Raw genomic sequence first — 22346 nt, forward strand, 5'->3', positions numbered from 1 at the left:
AATGTCAATGTACATTCACGATTAGTCAAATCAAGTAATAAAAAATTACGTAATTTTCACCAATGTTTGCTGTGTGCATTCTTTTCTGACTATTCCGGCTAATTGGAAGACAGTAGTGCACGTTGTGAGCGGGATATCTCCTTAGAAATGGATACAGAGGCATGGACAATTTATTTATCAGTGTTCGCGTATTTATTTCCCCTTCAAATATGGGATAGGATTCAAACGTTAGATGTTTTCCTTATTTTTCCTGTCCGATGACTGCATGGTGCATAGCGCTTACATTTCCTTTACTATTACTATCAGTATCTGGTTCATGCCTTTGTGCATTTGACTAAATAGCATATATATGTTTTAGTGTATTTATTTTGTGCCGGTGGGCCGTGTGCTCATGACCGAAATAAAGAATTGATCTGGAGAGAAGGAGTTACTTTAAGTTTGTTAGGTTCATCGAGGTACGAAGCAAAACGTCAAGCACAGTGTAACCAATCAGATTGCCTTATATGGTATAGACTGACGGAAATAATTTGTCATTATTTATAAATGGGCTTGTTTTTAGAACAGTTTTACTTATAAATGGACTTGTGTTTAGAACACTACTAGTCTACTTATAAAACAATTTGCGTTCAGAACACTAATAATTCAGTCGGATTATTTCACAGCAGACTGAAAAATGTTCATCATTATATATACTTTCTTGATTGCTGACACGTGTTAGTTGTATGGTGAATACCGCAGGGTGTGGAATCTCTGAACTGTAATGTTTGGTTTATAGCGTCTCTTGGTGTCACACAGAGGTCTTTCCCTTGATCAGATCAGCTGCCTTTTCTCCAATCATAATGCAAGGAGCATTAACGTTTCCGGAGGTGATTTTGGGCATAATGGAGGCGTCAGCTATACGCAGTCCAGATATACCCTTTACCCTGAAATGACAGATAATATATTATATGCTTTTGAGGTGGAGATAGAATAACTAATAACTAAAAACAAGATAGAAGACATTTGAATATTAAAAAACAATTTTGTATTGCACAGTCCATAGTAAAATAGCATGTAATTTGAAATGAGACTATTAATGCGATGTAATGGGAGTAATGACGGATATAGTCTAGGTAGGGTGTAGTTTACCCACGTTAATATAACACGGCTTTAACGTACCAGCCATGCGCATTAAAGCCGCACACCCTAGTTCCATCCAGCGAAAATAAATTATAATTTGGTTAATCTACAAACCTGTAACACACTTAGATCACGTTTTTATCAAATGGAGTGAAAAAGCAGGTTTTATATCGATAAATACCATGGGAATCCCCATGTCCCAATTGCTTGAAATAATTTAGAAAGTTAGTATTCTGATGTCACCGGTAGATGTCGCTCGAAGCACAACAATGCCTACGTCACGACAAATATTACAGACTTGGGGTGCGTTCGTTTCACCTCTCCTGGACATGTTCCAACTGTTCTGTCCTGGTTGTATCCCCTCTCCAGATATCGTAAGACTAGCAAAATTATTGGTTTTAAGGGTTTGTAACGTTTTGTATTGAGACACTTACTTGTCTGAACTTTATTGTTACTGAAAATTTTCACGAACTGTGAAGAAAAATCTCACAAATGAACAACAACAAATCGGATGTTGATTGCGCGAACCGTGCACGAGAAAACAAACCGAACCAAAATGATAACGGTCACGTGATATACCAACGTCTGTGGCATTAAAAATAGATTGGACCTCGCTTGCTTAACGGTTTTTTCTCGACAGAACGTCTTGTGAAAAAATGCAAAAAATGCATTTCGTGGTTTTACAAACATCAGGATTACCAAAAAGCACTTCAGGTGAATGGAAATGTGTATTCTAAATAATAAAATGTAAGTAAAGTGCAATTTTATTTGTGAAAAATGGGGTTTAATAGCGAAAAACAACGCCGTAATGGTTAACAAATAGCCGTAACTAGGGTGTGTCCCTTTAATTGATAGAACCGAATCCATCGAGGGCGTTCGATCCTTCAACCCAACGTATCTCAGACGAGTGCTCTATCACTGAACTGCACCCCGTCCCACAGTTGAAGGTAAGGTGTGTTTTGTTTAACGACACCACTAGAGCATATTGATTTATTAATCATCGGCTACCGGGTGTCAACATTTGGCAATTGTGATTTAGTCTTAGAGAGAGGAAACCAGCAATATGTTTCCATCTTTTATATGCACCATCCCACAGACAGGATAGCACATACCACGGCCTTTGATATACCAGTTGTGGAGCACTGGCTGAAACGAGAAATAGCCAAATGGGCCACCCAGCGGGGATCGATCAGGCGCGCGTTACCACTGAGCCACGATAGATCCATATCCCGATCCAAGAGGTTAAGATCTAATACAGTTATAGCCGAAAACAGGAAGACAATGGAGCACAAGACAGCACTGTGAGATTCCAGTTTACTGAAGTTTGAACTCTTTTGCAACAGCAGCATTCTCATTGGTCTACACATTCACTGAAATAAGGAAATAATACCCCAAACATTCCACCTAGGGATTTTGTTAGTGCTTAGCCATAGTGACGTCATAGCCTACGATGGTTTTATGATTTCGTAGGGCTAAGATTGCTTAAAAAATATGGGCCCAGGGCCCCGTTCTATGTAGCGATTTTAGCCCTAAGATTACCGTAGGCGCATAGCTACCCTATGCACTTAAGGCTATTTCTCGATCCAGCCAGTGCACCACGATTTGTATATCAAAGGCCGTGGTATGTACTATCCTGTCTGTAGGATGGTGCGTATAAAAGATCCCTTGCTGCTAATCGGGAAGAGTAGCCCATGAAGTGGCAACAGCGGGTTTCTTCTCTCAATATCCGTGTGGTTCTTAAACGTATGTCCGACGCCATAAATAAAAAACCGTAAATAAAATGTGTTGAGTGTGTCGTTAATCAAACCATTTCCCCTCCTTCCATTAAACACGGCTATAGACCATGTGCATTGTCTTTATGTTTCAAATCTTTCTTATGTTTATATAATTCTAACTTGTCAAATCGAACTTGATCACTTGATAAAAATCAATTTGAACTGATGATCTACGATGACATTCCAGCCGACTCCCAAATCTAGTAACTGGGCTACAATAATACGAAGGAACCAATTAAGAATCATGACAATGTCATATAAGGTCTGATCCGGATAGACAAAATGGCGTTTTTAAACTAAAATGAATGATCGTGTTCGTATTGCTATCCTTACTCATGCTGAAGGTCCTGCAATCTTATTGCATTATGATTTTTTAATTCTATTGTTCTAGAAGGATGGAGTGGGATGGGCATACAAATACATAATACGCAATGCTCACTATTGGGGTCAGTTGGGGTAAAAGGACGTGATTTCCCCAATCTGATTAAAATTAGCTCTACTGGTCTACCAGTAGATCTAACAGCATTGCGTTGACTCCCATGCTCAGGTGACATTTCATCTATAGCTGGCAATTTAAATATCGACCAATTACACTTCGCCTTTTATAGCGTTATTCGGGAGCATACAAATTCTAAAAATATCGAGCGAGACTATTTATGCAATAGACGAACTTGTTGGTTTATTTCAGCATTGAAAAAACATGGGGAAAAGTGCAGAAATAAACTGTCGATTGTATACTAGTATAAACAGATTTTATGGCTATACCATCACGATGTTTTTTTTGGTCTTGAAACGTATTTTATATTGCAATTAGTTTCCGGCATACTTCGTAATTCACCCGAATCATTTCGTATACCCTCGGCATAATCTCGAATGTTTTCAAATTCTTTTCAAATTACTAGCATGATTTTGCAAGTATGGTTTTGATTGGTCGAAAGAAAGGTCATCTGGACATGAGCTCAAACGGGCTGCTGTTAGATCCACATGTAAAAGTGGACATAATTTTAATTTGATTGTGATTTCCCAAGACATATTAAAAAATAAATTGTTTTAGATGCGTACTCAGCCATTTTAATTCACCATTTGTCTCATTTATTTTATATCAGTGAATGAATGAATGTTGGGGTTTTTCATGTGTGTTACACATTATCATCAAAACTCGGAAGACAATACAAAATAGCTACCTGAGTTGAGGGTCGACTACAGTGGAGGGGTCTGTGATCGCCCCCATCCTGCAGGTACCAGTGTGGTGGAACGCAGTTGTAGTGAATGACCTGACGTAACACTGCCAGTACTCGTCAGAGTCGTAGGTGTACTGACTACACGTCGGGACCCTCGTCGTGTCCAGTCGGGCTCCGATATCTCTGAACGCTTTAGTCTTCAGCAGTTTCTGAAATATCCGAACACCTGAAAATAAACAAGATGATTTAATGCTACACACTGCTCTAACAGTGTTCGTTGTGCTGATTTTACTTATACTTGTCACTCTCCTGTAAAATCAGAAAGTGTCAACTCTAAACGTTAGGAAACATAAAGCGACAGCGGCGTGTTATTTACGAGAATTGAGCGTCTTATGTTATTGACTAGTGTCGATTCAGCATCACTCCGATAAAGGGTAGGATGCAGCCCAGTGGTAAAGCGCACGCCTGATGCCCTAGGATCGATACCAGTCGTTGGGCCAAATGGCCTATTTCTCATTTTAGTCAGTGCACCATGACTGATATATCAAAGGCTGTTGTATTAATGGCAAAACAATGTATACACTATATATGTCAAAATTACCAAATGTTTGATATCCAATAGCCGATAATTAATAAATCAATCTGCTCTAGCGGTGTAGTTAAACAAAACAAACTTTAACTTTTCACTCTGACAAACATTGAAATAACATTCGATGTTAGTTATTTCATTGCATCATCTAGCCAAACACACGTCAAGGTAGTACTAAACCAAATAACTTCCGGCTGGGTCAAAGTTCGAGGTGCACCGAACTTTTGATAGAGAAGTGAACACCACAAGTCCTGTGATTGGTTATAAATGTGAGTGTGTTGGTTGTAAAAAATAATAGTTTCATCTGGGTAAAACAAAATTGCAATTTTATTTCATCTAGTACCAGTGTGTCAAGTAGCCTTGTGCTTGAAACATGTATGGGGTACCTGTAAAAAAAAGTACTCGAATTTTGTGCGAAACTAGGGTAGTCATAGACGCTACCCGTTATCTCAGAAACGAGCAGCTTGACCCCCCATTTTTTTCTGATTCACTTTAAGTGTAAGGGGTGGTAGTATTTATATCCGTGGCGTTTATGTCGGTTGATACGTTGCAGCTAGGAGTTTTAGCCACATATGTTACTATTGTCGTCTATGGGATTTGATTTGATAGTATACACCCTATAGTACATATTCAGTGCATAATAAAAAATATTATGATTTTGTCATTTTATTTAATTAAACTATACTGGTTGATAAATTAGCCATCACTCGATCATGCAAGTTCACAATGACCTTGACCTTGACAATAATCTCTGTACATGGCTCTGAATGGAGTTTGAATCAAAGTTAGCACTGAAGAAAAGTTGGTTTTGGCCTATAATTCATACTGTAAAGATTTCAATAATTTCTTTTTACATGGTATTTGACTTGCCATATACAACTGCTCTTAAATATGATATTATATATAGGCAACCTGAACTAAGATTTTAATAGCAATTTATTTTTATATTAAAAATAGCATGTGCCAATAGTGGGTTAATGTCTTTAGTTTCCATTAACATTGCTAATTTTGTATGTATGAAATTCTGAAAAACTCATATTTGTAAAGAAGTTGATTTTTATTGTCATTTTGACATATTTATAGGGTGCTAAGTTATATTTTAGACAAATTTGTAGTTTTATGCAAAATTTAAAGTAAATGTGAAGAAAAACTTTACCAAAAACATAATTAAATTTGTTGTCACTATTGTGCCTTCTGTTCTTATTTGTACATAACAATAAGGTTGTTAAACATATACTTAGATCTCCAGATCATTTTTTTTCCTTAATAATCACTTAGTTAGCTCTCATGAAAAGCATTTTGAGTTTATACTAGATTCAGAACCAATTTTTTCAGATTTGATTATCTGCCTTGGATTAAGTTGATAATTTATTTTATTGTTAAAGCTGTATTACCTAATGTTACTAGCTAAATAAAATGCTGGATTACAGATTGTAGGAATACATCTAATGTACATATTGTATTCATCCGGATTAGAAAATAATGCAAGAAAATAGATGTTCGGGTAATTTTGTCATTTAAAAATAGTTTTTTTTCAGTAATTAATCAAAAATAAATGTGTTAAAGCTGCATGATTATTCCAGATATCACAACTATTAAAACCTCCAACTACAGTAGGCTATAAATAAAATATAGTCAGGAATATTGGTGGCTGCCAATGGTTTTGATGGTTCATATGTTACTATTGTCGTCTATGGGATTTGATTTGGTAGTATACACCCTATAGTATGTCTGAAGTAGCCTACAGAGATTGTGTTGGGTTAATCATCTAGCCAAACACACGTCAAGTATGTCTGAAGTAGCCTACAGAGATTGTGTTGGGTTAATCATCTAGCAAACACACGTCAAGTATGTCTGAAGTATCCTACAGAGACTGTGTGGTTAATCGTCGAGCAAAAGGTGAAAATCACAAACAGAACTGCTTATTTAAGAAACCCACAACATCAACTGCATCAAATAACACTTTTTTCTATTGTAAATCACAAACAACCAGCGTCTTTAACAAACCTACAACCTGGTCTCAATAAAATAACACCTTTTTTTATTGCAAATCACAAACACAACTGCATCTTTCAGAAACCCATAACCCCAGTCCCTATCAAATAACAACTTTTTTATATTGCAAATCACAAACACAACTGCATTTTTAACAGACAGATAATATTCACCTCATAGCCTAGCGTAAACATACATAAGTAGTGTTTACCTCTGTATATATCCGTCATGTCGTCAGGGACCGTGAGGTAGTCGGGCTGTATTATTGGATATTCAAACGGGTGCGAGCTCCGTAAACGAAGTGTTCCTCTACTCTGAGGTCGTAACAATACAGCAGCACCATAAAAGCCTTCACCTTCGTCCCATTTCAGCTGCTCGCCAACCTATAATCACATAAAGTTTTAACTGTGGATGACAGCTGACATGATGGGAGGCAATTTGAATATTACCTCATCTAGAATTAATTAGATTAGAATCAAACTGTACTACATATCTACTATGCGGAAGAATCTACACAACAAAATGCATTGGCTGAAGAAACTATACAACAAATCTGATTGGCTGACCACCCCACTTACCAGTTGAGTGGTTACTATAAAAGCCTAAAGCAAACAGCCGGCACTTGTGCCCAGGACTGGTGTGCGCTACAATATTTTTTTTGGGAACGTGCACGTTAAACACTCTGACCTAACCTAACCTGCTCATTTTTTTCTTTGGGTATGTTGGTGATTTGCGACTAGGGACTTAGGACAATAGGTACAACCTAAACATTCAGTAAGGATCAGCAAACATACAGCACGCTCACTAACCACATCACTATTACATAGGATGCATTGACTAATGATAACAATGCATCCGCCCACAAATAATGGCCCAGTACCACGTACTTAATGAGTCGGACAAAAGAACACCGGCTCCAAGTACACAATTGCAAGAACAAGAACGGAACCGGATAACATCAAGTGCCTACCGGTCTTGTCTCCTGGGACTCACAATTGCAAACAAGTCTCCCCTGGGTTGTCATGCCATGATCTGAACAGAGCAGGTCCTTTTAAGGGCCCCATTGGGCAACCTAGGAAGGCACCTCAGCACCTAATAGATCCCATTAACGAGCTACTCTCGACATTTTTAATTCAAAAACATATGTAGCTCCATCCTTTATTTTTCGGCGGACCGTTCAAAATTGCGCCTAATTTCCTCAATACAAACTGAATGTGGACGTTAAACACTCTGACCCGACCTGCTCAATTGTACCGTAACCTTTCCTGTGAGGCTGGTTTACCCCCAGACCTAACCCTTTTAGGGCATATGAGTGCGTGATAGCAAAATTGATAAAATGGGCAATTTTCTGACAATGCCCACTCAAAATTTTACGCCAACTAATTTCGTTAAGAAATTAAATTAATAGTATAATATTTTAATTTTGATCGACGTTTAAAAACAAACACATCAACAACTCATTTCATTGCTCTTTTTATTAATATATCAAAACTGTCCCATAAATATAAATGTTTGTGTCCCAAGACAGATCACTGGCCATGCCAGAAACTAAACCTGTGATGGACGTACCAGAAACCATAGGGGTATAGGGGCACATTAAATCAGTTCAGATAAGATCAATTTTACTTTTGGCGAACAGCTCTAAATTATGCATCTAATCACCAAAAGAAATTCGCACATAAAATCTTTTCTTTGGTTCATAACTCCTACGGGAACATATTGTAAACTCCATAACACCAGACTACCACCCCACCCGTTACCGACCCCAGTCTGACCGACCGTGCTCCCTTGCACCTGCCAGAACGGGCGAGCCCGCCTTCTTCTACCCCTATCTCTTTCTGTCATGGACGGGGAGGTGGCGTGAGCCAACATGTAGGCCCACGACAGGTGTGCGCTACAACAGCTTGCTCTGGACGTACATATAAAAGTCCTAAGTGAAGTCTAGGGCGTCGTTCAACATCTATTCTATTCTATTAATTCACTGTTCTATTCTATTCTATTAATTCACTGTTCTATTCTATTCTATTCTATTCTATTCTATTAATTCACTGTTCTATTCTATTCTATTCTATTAATTCACTGTTCTATTCTATTTTATTCTATTAATTCACTGTTCTATTCTATTCTATTAAGTCACTGTTCTATTCTATTCTATTAATTCACTGTTCTATTCTATTCTATTAATTCACTGTTCTATTCTATTCTATTAATTCACAGTTCTATTCTGTTCTATTAATTCACTGTTCTATTCTATTCTATTCTATTCTATTCTATTAATTCACTGTACAGAGCCAAGACTTCTAAAATATATTTTAATCAATGAATAAACATGAGATCGCATATCTTCTAGGCGTAATGATTAAACATTACCTTTAAAAGAACCTTTGTCTGCCAAGTTAAATATCGAAGTTTAGTTAAGGCTAAACATTGAAGACTGCAAAATGTTATTGAGTTTTGAAAACGACATTAATCACACCATTACACCACAAGTTCTTTGGTACCTTCGGGTCTATGTTAAATAACTGCTCGATAACTTGTCTGGCAGGCAAGAACACTATCATATGAAATTGTAGATCTGGGTTCCCGTATTCCAACTCAGTCCGTGTTCTAGCAAAACCAACGAACTCCAAACCAGATGGGGTTGTGAGGTAACCTTTAAATAGAATATATCGATCGTGTCATCTATACGGTATTTTAAAGATATTTCATCTAAAGGAAAGTTCTGTCTTGAAATATGTTGATGGCTGAAATGATTTAGTGAAAGGAATTGGTAACAGTTGACAGTTAAAACTATTACTTCTTATTTTCGTGAAGCATTTCCTACAAATGTTGTGTCGCAGGATCGAACAACATCGGTGGATCCATTCAACTGACTGTTTTTTTTGTTCGCGTTCCAACCAGAGTACCACAACTGGTCAAATACCGTGGTATGTTCTTACCTGTCTGTGGGAAAGTGCATATAAAAGATCCCTTGCTGCATTAAAAAACAAATGTAGCGGGTTTCATGTGATGAGTACGTGTCAGAATTACCAAATGTTTAACATCCACTAGCCGATGATTAATTAATCAATGTGCCCTCGCGGTGTTGTTAAACAAAACAAATTTCACCTACAAATGTGATACAACTGCCCATTTATGTAAAATGTGAAAAACTATTTTTTAATTATCGGAACGTCGAGATGTTATATGAAATTCACATTTGCGCCCCTCACTTTGTTCAGATTGGTCTAGTCGTGCTCTTATTTGCTTTGTGACACACTGAGAGAAACAAATGAGTGAAAACATAGTAAAGACCAAATCGAATTCACTACTAGCTTAATAATATCTGTAACTAACACACATATGTAATGTGGCACTGATTGTGAGTAACGTGGGGTTGAATGTGAGTAACGTGGGATTGAATGTGAGTAGCGTGGGATTGGATGTGAGTAACATGGGATTGAATGTGAGTAACGTGGGATTGAATGTGAGTAACGTGGGATTGGACGTGAGTAACATGGGATTGCATGAGTAACGTGGGATTGGATGTGAGTAACGTGGGATTGAATGTGAGTAACGTGGGATTGAACGTGAGTAACGTGGGATTGGATGTGAGTAACTTGGGTAACGTGGGATTGGATGTGAGTAACGTGGGATTGAATGTGAGTAACGTGGGATTGGATGTGTGTAACGTGGGATTGAATGTGAATAACGTAGGATTGGATGTGAATAACGTGGGATTGAATGTGAGTAACGTGGCATTGGATGTGAGTAACGTGGGATTGGATGTGAGTAACGTGGGATTGAATGTGAATAACGTAGGATTGGATGTGAATAACGTGGGATTGAATGTGAGTAACGTGGCATTGGATGTGAGTAACGTGGGATTGGATGTGAGTAACGTAGGACTGAATGTGAATAACGTAGGATTGAATGTGAGTAACGTGGGATTGGATGTGAGTAACGTGGGATTGGATGTGAGTAACATGGGATTGGATGTGAATAACGTAGGATTGAATGTGAGTAACGTGGGATTGGATGTGAGTAACGTAGGATTGAATGTGAGTAACGTGGGATTGGATGTGAGTAACGTGGTATTGGATGTGAGTAACATGGGATTGGATGTGAATAACGTAGGATTGGATGTGAATAACGTAGGATTGAATGTGAGTAACGTGGCATTGAATGTGAATAACGTGGGATTGAATGTGAGTAACGTGGCATTGGATGTGAGTACCGTAGGATTGGATGTGAGTAACGTGGCATTGAATGTGAGTAACGTGGCATTGAATGTGAATAACGTGGCATTGAATGTGAGTAACGTGGGATTGAATGTGAATAACGTGGCATTGGATGTGAGTAACGTAGGATTGGATGTGAGTAACGTAGGATTGGATGTGAGTAACGTGGGATTGGATGTGAGTAACGTAGGATTGGATGTGAGTAACGTGGGATTGGATGTGAGTAACGTGGGATTGGATGTGTGGGATTGGATGTGAGTAACGTAGGATTGAATGTGAATAACGTAGGATTGGATGTGAGTAACGTGGGATTGAATGTGAGTAACGTGGGATTGGATGTGTGGATGTGAGTAACGTGGGATTGGATGTGAGTAACGTGGGATTGGATGTGAGTAACATGGAATTGGATGTGAATAACGTAGCATTGGATGTGAATAACGTAGGATTGAATGTGAGTAACGTGGCATTGAATGTGAATAACGTGGGATTGAATGTGAGTAACGTGGCATTGGATGTGAGTAACGTAGGATTGGATGTGAGTAACGTGGCATTGAATGTGAGTAACGTGGCATTGGATGTGAGTAACGTGGGATTGGATGTGAGTAACGTGGGATTGGACGTGAGTAACATGGGATTGCATGAGTAACGTGGGATTGGATGTGAGTAACGTGGGATTGAATGTGAGTAACGTGGGATTGAACGTGAGTAACGTGGGATTGGATGTGAGTAACTTGGGTAACGTGGGATTGGATGTGAGTAACGTGGGATTGAATGTGAGTAACGTGGGATTGGATGTGTGTAACGTGGGATTGAATGTGAATAACGTAGGATTGGATGTGAATAACGTGGGATTGAATGTGAGTAACGTGGCATTGGATGTGAGTAACGTGGGATTGGATGTGAGTAACGTGGGATTGAATGTGAATAACGTAGGATTGGATGTGAATAACGTGGGATTGAATGTGAGTAACGTGGCATTGGATGTGAGTAACGTGGGATTGGATGTGAGTAACGTAGGACTGAATGTGAATAACGTAGGATTGAATGTGAGTAACGTGGGATTGGATGTGAGTAACGTGGGATTGGATGTGAGTAACATGGGATTGGATGTGAATAACGTAGGATTGAATGTGAGTAACGTGGGATTGGATGTGAGTAACGTAGGATTGAATGTGAGTAACGTGGGATTGGATGTGAGTAACGTGGTATTGGATGTGAGTAACATGGGATTGGATGTGAATAACGTAGGATTGGATGTGAATAACGTAGGATTGAATGTGAGTAACGTGGCATTGAATGTGAATAACGTGGGATTGAATGTGAGTAACGTGGCATTGGATGTGAGTACCGTAGGATTGGATGTGAGTAACGTGGCATTGAATGTGAGTAACGTGGCATTGAATGTGAATAACGTGGCATTGAATGTGAGTAACGTGGGATTGAATGTGAATAACGTGGCATTGGATGTGAGTAACGTAGGATTGGATGTGAGTAACGTAGGATTGGATGTGAGTAACGTGGGATTGGATGTGAGTAACGTAGGATTGGATGTGAGTAACGTGGGATTGGATGTGAGTAACGTGGGATTGGATGTGTGGGATTGGATGTGAGTAACGTAGGATTGAATGTGAATAACGTAGGATTGGATGTGAGTAACGTGGGATTGAATGTGAGTAACGTGGGATTGGATGTGTGGATGTGAGTAACGTGGGATTGGATGTGAGTAACGTGGGATTGGATGTGAGTAACATGGAATTGGATGTGAATAACGTAGCATTGGATGTGAATAACGTAGGATTGAATGTGAGTAACGTGGCATTGAATGTGAATAACGTGGGATTGAATGTGAGTAACGTGGCATTGGATGTGAGTAACGTAGGATTGGATGTGAGTAACGTGGCATTGAATGTGAGTAACGTGGCATTGGATGTGAGTAACGTGGGATTGGATGTGAGTAACGTGGGATTGGATTGTGAGTAACGTGGGATTGAATGTGAATAACGTGGGATTGGATGTGAGTAACGTGGGTAACACGGTTAACGTTCTGATTCTATTAAACAACGTTCAGGTCTGTTTATCAAAAGACCGAAACACATTCCATAGTTTGCAAATGCATCACGCAGTTGCCCCGTACACGTGCGTGGGGTGTCATTCTCGATTTTTATTACATTATTTCTGTCAATCCTTTTCATTCTGTTGATCATACAGTTGTTATTGTTTTGTTTATAGTCAGTTTTATTGTTTGAATTTGCGATTTACTGATTAAAAAACGTCAACTTTCAAATTTCACTTCTGACCCCAATCGTCCTTCAAGATCTTTGGTGGTCATAAAACCAACTGTAATACTAAACTACAGGTTGTAATGTTTGCCCAATTAATTCACTATTATCATATAACCATTTCCCACAGCTAATATACCTTACAATTTTGGCAATTGTAAATTCTTATTAGAGTTCCCCTAGTTTGTTTTGAAGAGTATATTTAGTTAAAACGTTTATTGTATTATGTTGTTTTACAAGTCAGGTTGATCAAAGAGAAGCACCTTGTAAATTACTGCTTTTGTTTACACTGTGAATACAGAAGTTGGTCGGAGCTGACGTCACTTCGCCCCAAGCTAGAGTAGTGGACGTATCGAAAACAAAAGAAAATGGCTGTCCCCCGTTAGCAGGAATAATCACGGGTTTTTTTATTAACTCTAAAATTACGCGTTTTTCATTTGTTAAAGTGTCAGTATGTGCTGGTGGTCCAGGTGTTCATATTTCCAACACATAAGGCTCATGTTTGAGTTTACTCTCCCTTTAAACAACAACAATTTATTATTTTTATTTTTACATTAAAAATTATCTGTAAAAGGTTTAAAGAATGAAAATAATCAATTGAAAATAAAAGAATAACGTTGAACAACATAACATTCCTTTGATCGTAATTGTTATAACTGTTATAAAAGTAGTTCCGTCACAAAAAGCTATATTTTTACCATGACACAAAAACACAAACTATATCTAGTCTTCATATATATATATATATATATATATATATATATATATATATATATATATATATATATATATATATATAGTGATTGCAGAATAAATAGTCATTCGTGTAATGTGTTGCTTTGTATTATGTTACAACTATAAAACTACGCACCAGTTTTAAAAAGATAATACTGCACCATGGTCCACAGATTAGTTAACCTTTTAGTACTCGTGGATAACGGCTGGTCTATTAGAACTCTGAAAATCGTCATCACGTGATCTTGAAGGTTTTCTCCCACTGGCAGATCAGCAACCACGGGAATCTACGAGACAGTGTGAAAGTGTAAAGATACATTTAACAGAAGCTGTAAAAGATATTACGATAATAATCTTTATCAAAATCTATAAAATAAAACATAAAACAACTTTCAACAGAATCTACAAAACAAGTATAAACATTTGTTTTCATATATATATATTGAAATGTATGAAAGCCTGTATGGAATCACGACCTTTGACTGTGCCCCATTTTCCATGTCCTTGACATACTTTCCGTGACCTAACCTACATTCATGCGACCATGTTCTACTTTCATGTGACTTTGGCGACCGTGACCTACTTAGACATAGGGCCGGTGATCCGCCGTCGTCCTACTAACCCGACCTCGACCTTCTTGGGCAGGTTTATTGATTTATTGAGATGGACAATTCCCGTCCTAGCCAACTGAGTACTTGTCTCCTGGCCCCACCCTGACTCGGTCAGACCGCGAGCTATAGCATGAATGATGTTTTTCACGTTCAAAATGATGTTATTAAATATTAAATTTGTTTGGTATTTATAGTGGGTTTGAGTGCTGAACTGGCACCTCGGGTTTTTAACAACATCAAACTCTCCAATCTTTAACGACCTACGGTTTCACTCACAACAAATCTGTAGGCGGCGGATGGCGGACTTTAAGGCCAGGTCATTTACAATAGGACGAGGCTGGGTCACTGGGACGGTATCTAAGTATGTCTAGATCATCAAGGTCACAGGTCATGATTCTACACAGGCCTGGTCACTACTGGCAATACAATAAACTATTCATCAGTCTAGAAGCTAAGACACTGCAGTATAATGATCTTTATCAAAATCATGTTAATGATATAAAAGTATGTGATATTTTTCAGATCACATTCTTTCAGAATTTGATAACTTTGCAAATTAGATGTAAATTAATCAAGGTCACAGCGCTACATTTATTAAAATTTAAGCAAACGTACTACGGCGACAAACAAAAAACAAGTCAATAGTAACATTACATTGAAGGTTGTCCAGCGCTATGAAAAAAAACCGTCATGCACTTATTTATTTTTATGTAATGATATCCTACGTGGGTCCAATTCAACACGACACTGCATCATTTGAATATCGATCGATCAATGGCTGACTGGAATTATAGTTATATACAGTTTACAAAAATACGTTGTATTAAGTTTGAGATTACATGTTAAAGACATTATTACCCTCGTGTGTTTCGGTATCGTAAATATCGTACATGTGTACTAGGAATAAACATAATGTATTATGCTCGTCAGATGCTCGCATAATACAATGTCTGTCCCAAATATATGATATTGGCAATGATGAAATAGACTCTGGTAATAAACTCTATTAATTAGAATATATAATACAAAACTGTATGTTATCAGAATCAATACGACAAAACAGTATAATGATCTATCAGAATCGATAACAAAAGCAGTATTTTTATCTTTATAAAAATTATTAAACAAAGCGGTATAATGATCTTTATCAGAATATAAGATAATATTTAAAAACACAAAATGTCACTGGGCAGGTTCAACATCCTATCCACTCTGTAAAAGTGGTTTCTACCAAAATAGAAACACCGTAACCGGTAGTTACGACCGTGTCAAACACTAGGAATAATGAGATTTTCATTACAATCTATCAGACGTAACGTATAATGATTTGTAACATGTATAATTGGCCGTACAGCTATTACATTGTCTTTGTCTTGTTCAGCACAACAATGCCGTATAAGTGCAAATAAATGTTTGCTATTCTTTTAAAATAAAATGTTGACATTTCTGATAAAACGGCAATACTGTTTAGTAATAACATAAAACAACATTATAGCGCGCGGGCACACATAGACACACACACACACACACAGAGAGAGAGAGAGAGAGAGAGAGAGAGAGAGAGAGAGAGAGAGAGAGAGAGAGAGAGAGAGAGAGAGAGAGAGAGAGAGAGAGAGACATACAGACAAACAGACAGAGAGAGAGAGAGAGAGAGAGAGAGAGAGAGAGAGAGAGAGAGAGAGAGAGAGAGAGAGAGAGAGAGAGAGAGAGAGAGAGCGAGAGCGAGAGAGAGAGCTAGAGAAGGAGAGACAGACTCATAAAAACTAAACTAAATCCAAATCATCTATAAATCACGTGAGCATGTGGATCACGTGAGCATGTGGATCACGTAAGCATGTGACAGTCTAATTGCACTGATTACCAACATAATAACACATTCTATTCTAAATATGTTGTGAAATACGGGGTGATACCTGTAATTTTTCAAGATGTTCTTTGGGTCCTAATCCAGACAGCATCATTATCTGTGCAGATCCAATAGTTCCAGCTGAAAGAATTATCTCCCTTTTGGCTTTTACTCTTTGTAATCGTCCATTTTTCACAAACTCAACAGCAACAGCTTTCTTATTTTCTATGATAACCTGACACAAAAGTAATTAACAAAAATTAAACTTGACAAAACTGTTCATTGTTTCATGGTATACCAGAAAGTAGACATTTGGTTCATGCTAGCATGCTCGGTATAAGGAATATAGTAATGCACTCGATAAGAGACAGAATATGTCGAATCGAAGTAATAATACAGAGATCTGAGATGTTGTCAAAGTGTACCTTATATTGCAAGTAATACCCTCATAAAAATATCAAGCAAGGAGAGAACTCCAACATTATGTCCATCTTTTATACGTTGGTCTTTACTAGGTTTATTAACCACCTCGGTGGATCTATTCAACTGATTGATTTTTTTCTCTCATTCCATCCAGTACACCACAACTGGTCAAAGGCCGTAGTATGTGATTTCCTGTTTATGAGAAAGTGCATATAAAAGATTCCTTGCTGCAGTTGGCTTTCTCTAGTGACTACGTGTCAGAATTACCAAATGTTTGACATCCAATTGACGTAGATTAATGAATCAATGTGCTCTATTGGTGTCGTTAAAAACAATAAACTTTTTTTTACTAGTTTTGGCGTTACCTTCGTTACTTGAGCTTGTACAGCAATATGAAGATTAGTTCGGTTTCTTCTTGCTGGCCACAGGAACGACTTCGATGTGCTTGATCGTTCACCATCTCCCAATGTGGACTGCAGAACAGCAAAACCTGAAACAATTGACAGACGCTGACTGTGTTTCAACAATATCACTAATGTTAGACATAGTCTATGATGTCCTAACAACTACCAATTGTACTGCATGTTGTTACCGTGATAATTGGGTTATTGGCTAATGATAAAGAAAAGAAGTCGGCGTAGCAGCTATTATACATTCCACTGAACCGTTTAAACGCCCTCTCTAGGAGTGAAGTGGTATCAGGATGCAATCTGTGTACGCACGGAACTTAATGTGAGAAGACTAACGATTACTCCAGCGAGGTCATTACTAACGATTACTCCAGCGCGGCCATTACTAACGATTACTCCAGCGAGGTCATTACTAACGATTACTCCAACGAGGTCATTACTAACGATTACTCCAGGGAGGCCATTATTAACGATTACTCCAGCGAGGTCATTACTAACGATTACTCCAGCGCGGCCATTACTAACGATTACTCCAGCGCGGCCATTACTAACGATTACTCCAGCGAGGTCATTACTAACGATTACTCCAGGGAGGCCATTATTAACGATTACTCCAGCGAGGTCATTACTAACGATTACTCCAGCGAGGTCATTACTGACCATTACTCCAGCGAGGCTATTACTAACGATTACTCCAGGAAGCCATTACTAACCATTACTCCAGCGAGGCCATTACTAACTATTACTCCAGCGAGGCCATTACTAACCATTACTCCAGCGAGGCCGGAATCTCAAGAGATATGGCCAGGTGCACCGTGTGTAGTTTAGTACATCACGTAGACAGTACGGTAAGATGGTAGAATAAACTATGATGGTCCCAGTACAGTACCCTGGTGAAGTTTCTAAACAGGACCTCATTTAGTTGGTAGTACATTCTAGACGAAGTAACAATTATACACGTCCCACACCAAACACATTCTGATTAAACAATATCTTGGGATATTGTTGAAGTGTTAAATATTCCTTTTCTCGGTTACCTTCCTGACAATCTCCGTTGTAATCTGTTTCGTTGTATCCAGCCTCTTTGCCAGCCTTCACCATCACGCTGGGGAGAGAACTCGTGGGATTTCGAGTCACCTTGAGTGGGCCCCCGCTGCCGTGATACTCTGTAAAATACAGGTAGCATTATAACAAAAAGCAATACACAATAACACACGCTTCCACGGTTTAATCTAGCAGCAACAACAATAACAAAACATAGGTTTCATGGTACAAACAAAAAAAAAAGTTCATGTCAAAGTTCAAGGTGTATCGTCGAATATTTACGGCGAAAAAAATCTGCTGCTCTGGTTGGTGGCAATATGCGACATTGATTATTTGTGCATAGACTACTATCCATTGGCGTTAAATAAATACACTTTTATTTAGTATACAGTCGTCAAACTGTACACAAGAAATTGAAACCAATGCAGGGTACTACTCCCCACAATTAGGTTTGCTAATAAACACCTTCATAAAATAGCTCAAATGTTATGTGACCGTTTATTTTTAGCATTAAGATTAAATGTAATGTACCACGCGTTTTATTGGTGTAATGCTTGGGTGTGTTTATACGCTGCTTATATCAGTTTTATTAGTGATGGTGAACGTTATCGGCAATAAGGTACGAGCTAGCTGGGCTTGAGCACATTCACTTACTTGATTCTATCTCATTGTGTTTTGGAATTACCTTGAGTAAATTATTGTGCACATATTTATGACTCACAGAGAATTTTTGATGACTAAAATTTGATAATGTTAAATAGGTAAAACCTAAAAGCGAGCATAAGTCCGAACAGTTATATACACATTCAATAACTTGAAACATTCTAGGGGGAAAAGTCCCAAAACTATATATAAACGGACAGAGGGACAGACATACAGGGAGACAGATGGACGGACGGAGAGACGGACGGAAGAACATGAAACTGTCAGGAGACTAAGTAGCGCAGGGAACAGGAAATACACAGTACATGAAAATACAAAGTCACACGTCTGTCTGAGGTTTTCTTTGTCTCACCTGATTTGGCGAGCTCCTCGTCCTGCATGTCCTCTGATTTCTTGAAGTACGGAAGAACATCTTTGTAGCTCCATCCGTCACACCCCTGGATCGCCCAGCTGTCATAGTCAAACCGGTTTCCTCGGACATACGCCATATAGTTCATCTGACTGGATCCGCCCAACACTCGACCTCTAGGCCAGTATGACCTCTGAACAAATAAGGGACTATATATTTTATTAATAAAGTAAAGTAAAATAACAATGGAATACAGAAATAAAGACAGATAACAGAGAGACAGATAGACAGACAAACATATAGAACAAAATAAAAACAATTAATAAATGAATACACAAACACCTTTTCTTTAGAAGCCCAGCACGCCTGTTTTTGTGGTTCAGTGTAATACTCCCAGTCGAATTTCGATTTCTGAGAACTTGGCGCTTTTGCGGGTACAGAAAGTACAGCCTCGTTTCTGTCATCCAACCCAGCTTCCAAAACGAGGACTGTGACATCACGATCTTCTGACAGACGAGCAGCAATCACAGACCCAGAAGAACCGGAACCAACTACATTTAGGATTAAACACATTAGGAAACGTTTAGACTAGCTAGGACACTTTTAGACACACTAGGATACTTTTAGACACACTAGGATACCTTTAGACAAACTAGGACACTTTTAGACAAACTCGGACACTTTTAGACAAACTCGGATACTTTTAGACACACTAGGATACTTTTAGACACACTAGGACTCCGAGACACACTAGGACACATTTAAAAAAAACTCGGGTACTTTTAGACAAACTAGAACAAGGCGAGATAAATGACGAAAATCAAGGCAACAATTTAGTTGAAAGATACCTAATTTGATCTAGCTGGAGAACATCCTAAAATACTGTGCCCTATTTTAAAATTGTTATTATTATTATTATTATCATCACCACCATCATCGTTTTTACTATTACTTATTGTTATTATACCCCTGCGCGTGCTGTAACTTTACCGTGGTGCAGGGGGGTACCATTCTCTTTGAGCATGGCCAATACAGCACAAATCCCCTTGTTTTCTTCGGGATACAATTAAAGTTTTGAGTAAAAGTCAGTATCTATCTGTGATATTTGTATTTTTGCACAGTTCTTTACACTGTGCTTTAATTTAATTGTTGAATTTTTATATTGATTATCACATTGTTTTTGCATTTACCATAGTTTGACACCCAATAGCCGATGTATTTTTCGTGCTGTGGTGTCGTTAAACATTCATTAAATCATTAATTCATTATTGTTATTATAATGAACACGACTACGGCAATTTCCCTTGTGAAGACCCATCTCACATACGTAGGTCAGAACGTCATATTTAATGGAGATTTAAAACAGGGTTTTACTGTGACCTTTCCCAGAATGGAATAACAACAACAACGAATGTCACAGCAATAATTTACATCCTGGCTATACAAGACATCCAATTTAACCAATCACATAAATTAACCTGCTGTGGCCAATACTTGATAAAAAAAATAAAAAAAATATTAAATCGCAAATGTGTCAAGACGTGATAAGCGTACCTACAATGTAGTCATAGGAGTCGTTCACCATCTCAACTAACAGGTCATCTTCGATGTTGTTGTTGAAGATGTAGTATCTCATCAGACACGCCAGAAGAGTGAACAGAAGGATGGACGCTGTGACTACCATTGGTCTGAAAAAAGTATAGCTGTTTGAATGCTAAATCAGAACTGTGAACTATTGGTTTCGGTACCAGGCGTGGGTGTGGAGGTGGGGGTGGAGGGTGCGAGGCTGATTACCAAATATGATGATGTGGCGGCCAAAGAATATGTTGCCTCCACAAGGCAAATTAATAACTGCCTCTCGCAGTTTCTGGCATCTTCCGACACCTATGGAACTTCGGGAAGGGGAGGGGGGATTATGTTCCACCCGACTGAACTTTAAAAGCATCATTTATAATATTCGTCAGTCACCCACATCAATAGTTGTACAAGCATATGCATGAATATTTTACTTGTTAGTAGATCGTAACGGATATACTGCAAACCGTTTTTAAGTAGCCCTCTCTAGAATACTTAAAACTATAGTATTCAAAACAGATCGTCAGGTTCTGTTTTACTATGCACCTACGAAACGTTACATTTCTTTCTTGTTTTTGCAACAACCGTGTGATGCTTAAAACTGGTACAGTCGGCTTTCATTTAATTCCAAAATAGCTTCTTTTCCTTATTAATATTATAAGTGCGTGAAACATTATTTCGATATTGTGCGGGACGTAGTCCAGTGGCAAAGCACTCACTTGATGCACGGTCACTCTAGGATCCATCCCCGTCGGTGGACCCATTAGGCTATTTCTTGTTCCAGCCTGTGAACCACGACTGGTATATCAAAGGCCGTGGTATGTGCTATCATGCGCATATAAAATATCACTTGCTACTAACGGAGACATGTAGCGGTTTCCTCTCTAAGATTAGATGTCAAAATTACTAAATGTTTGACATCCAGTAGCCGATGATTAATAAATCAATGTGCTCTAGTGGTGTCGTTAACAAAGCAAACTTTAACTGTAACTTTTTATTTCGATTTATAGAGTAGAACGTAGTGACTGTAGGACTTGATGAATTTGCTGACGGTTTCCACGCTATGATGAGCTGCAGATACTCTGACATAGGTGTAGCTGATTTGTGTTTAGCTTCAAATCTCCTACGACATCGTTATCCCTGGGATTATTGTCCTGTCCTACCCTCGTGTTTATCAATTGCTATTTCACTCCTCCTAGCGAGACAGAGAATGATAAACCTACTTGTATTAATGCGTAGCCGTTTGATATCATTTATCTTACAAATAGTTGTATAAAGACAAGTAGCTAAACTGAAGAACCGAGCAATTCGACAGTTGTAATGATTAAATATATTATACAGAGCTGGGCCCCGTTCCACGCAGCTATCGTACCACTACACTCACCATAAGTGCAATAACTACCATAACAACAATAACTACCATAGCTACCATAACTACCTTATGATCTTAAGATGATCCTAGTGCTAAGAACGTTTCATGGAACGGGGCCCTGTTCAACTTACGTAAAAAAAGAGTTAAAGTTTTGTTTGTT

At 38.3% G+C, this 22346-nt stretch overlaps 1 protein-coding gene across 1 annotated transcript; it reads right to left on the bottom strand.

Moving 5' to 3' along the window:
• Positions 1-787: 787 nt before the first annotated feature.
• On the bottom strand, positions 788-20824 carry LOC121372085 (glucose dehydrogenase [FAD, quinone]-like). Its single transcript, XM_041498348.1, has 11 exons — positions 20794-20824; positions 19582-19790; positions 19243-19432; positions 18221-18349; positions 17139-17263; positions 16418-16585; positions 14087-14180; positions 9161-9312; positions 6871-7042; positions 4079-4301; positions 788-923 (listed from the first exon to the last, which is right to left on the bottom strand). Exons 1-11 carry the CDS (start codon positions 20822-20824, stop codon positions 788-790), a joined length of 1629 nt encoding a protein of 542 aa, XP_041354282.1.
• Between the last annotated feature and the right edge of the window lie 1522 nt (positions 20825-22346).

This window comes from Gigantopelta aegis, chromosome 4 (assembly GCF_016097555.1).
Source record: "Gigantopelta aegis isolate Gae_Host chromosome 4, Gae_host_genome, whole genome shotgun sequence".
Lineage (NCBI taxonomy): Eukaryota > Metazoa > Mollusca > Gastropoda > Neomphalida > Peltospiridae > Gigantopelta > Gigantopelta aegis.

Excerpts from the sequence above, each read along its gene's own strand:
- LOC121372085 (XM_041498348.1), bottom strand. The coding sequence starts at position 20,824 with ATGGTGAACGACTCCTATGACTACATTGTAG. Across the intron at positions 18,350-19,242 it reads CGAGGAGCTCGCCAAATCAG|AGTATCACGGCAGCGGGGGC; the intron begins GTGAGACAAAGA and ends TGTATTTTACAG. Across the intron at positions 924-4,078 it reads GTAGTCGACCCTCAACTCAG|GGTAAAGGGTATATCTGGAC; the intron begins GTAGCTATTTTG and ends CTGTCATTTCAG.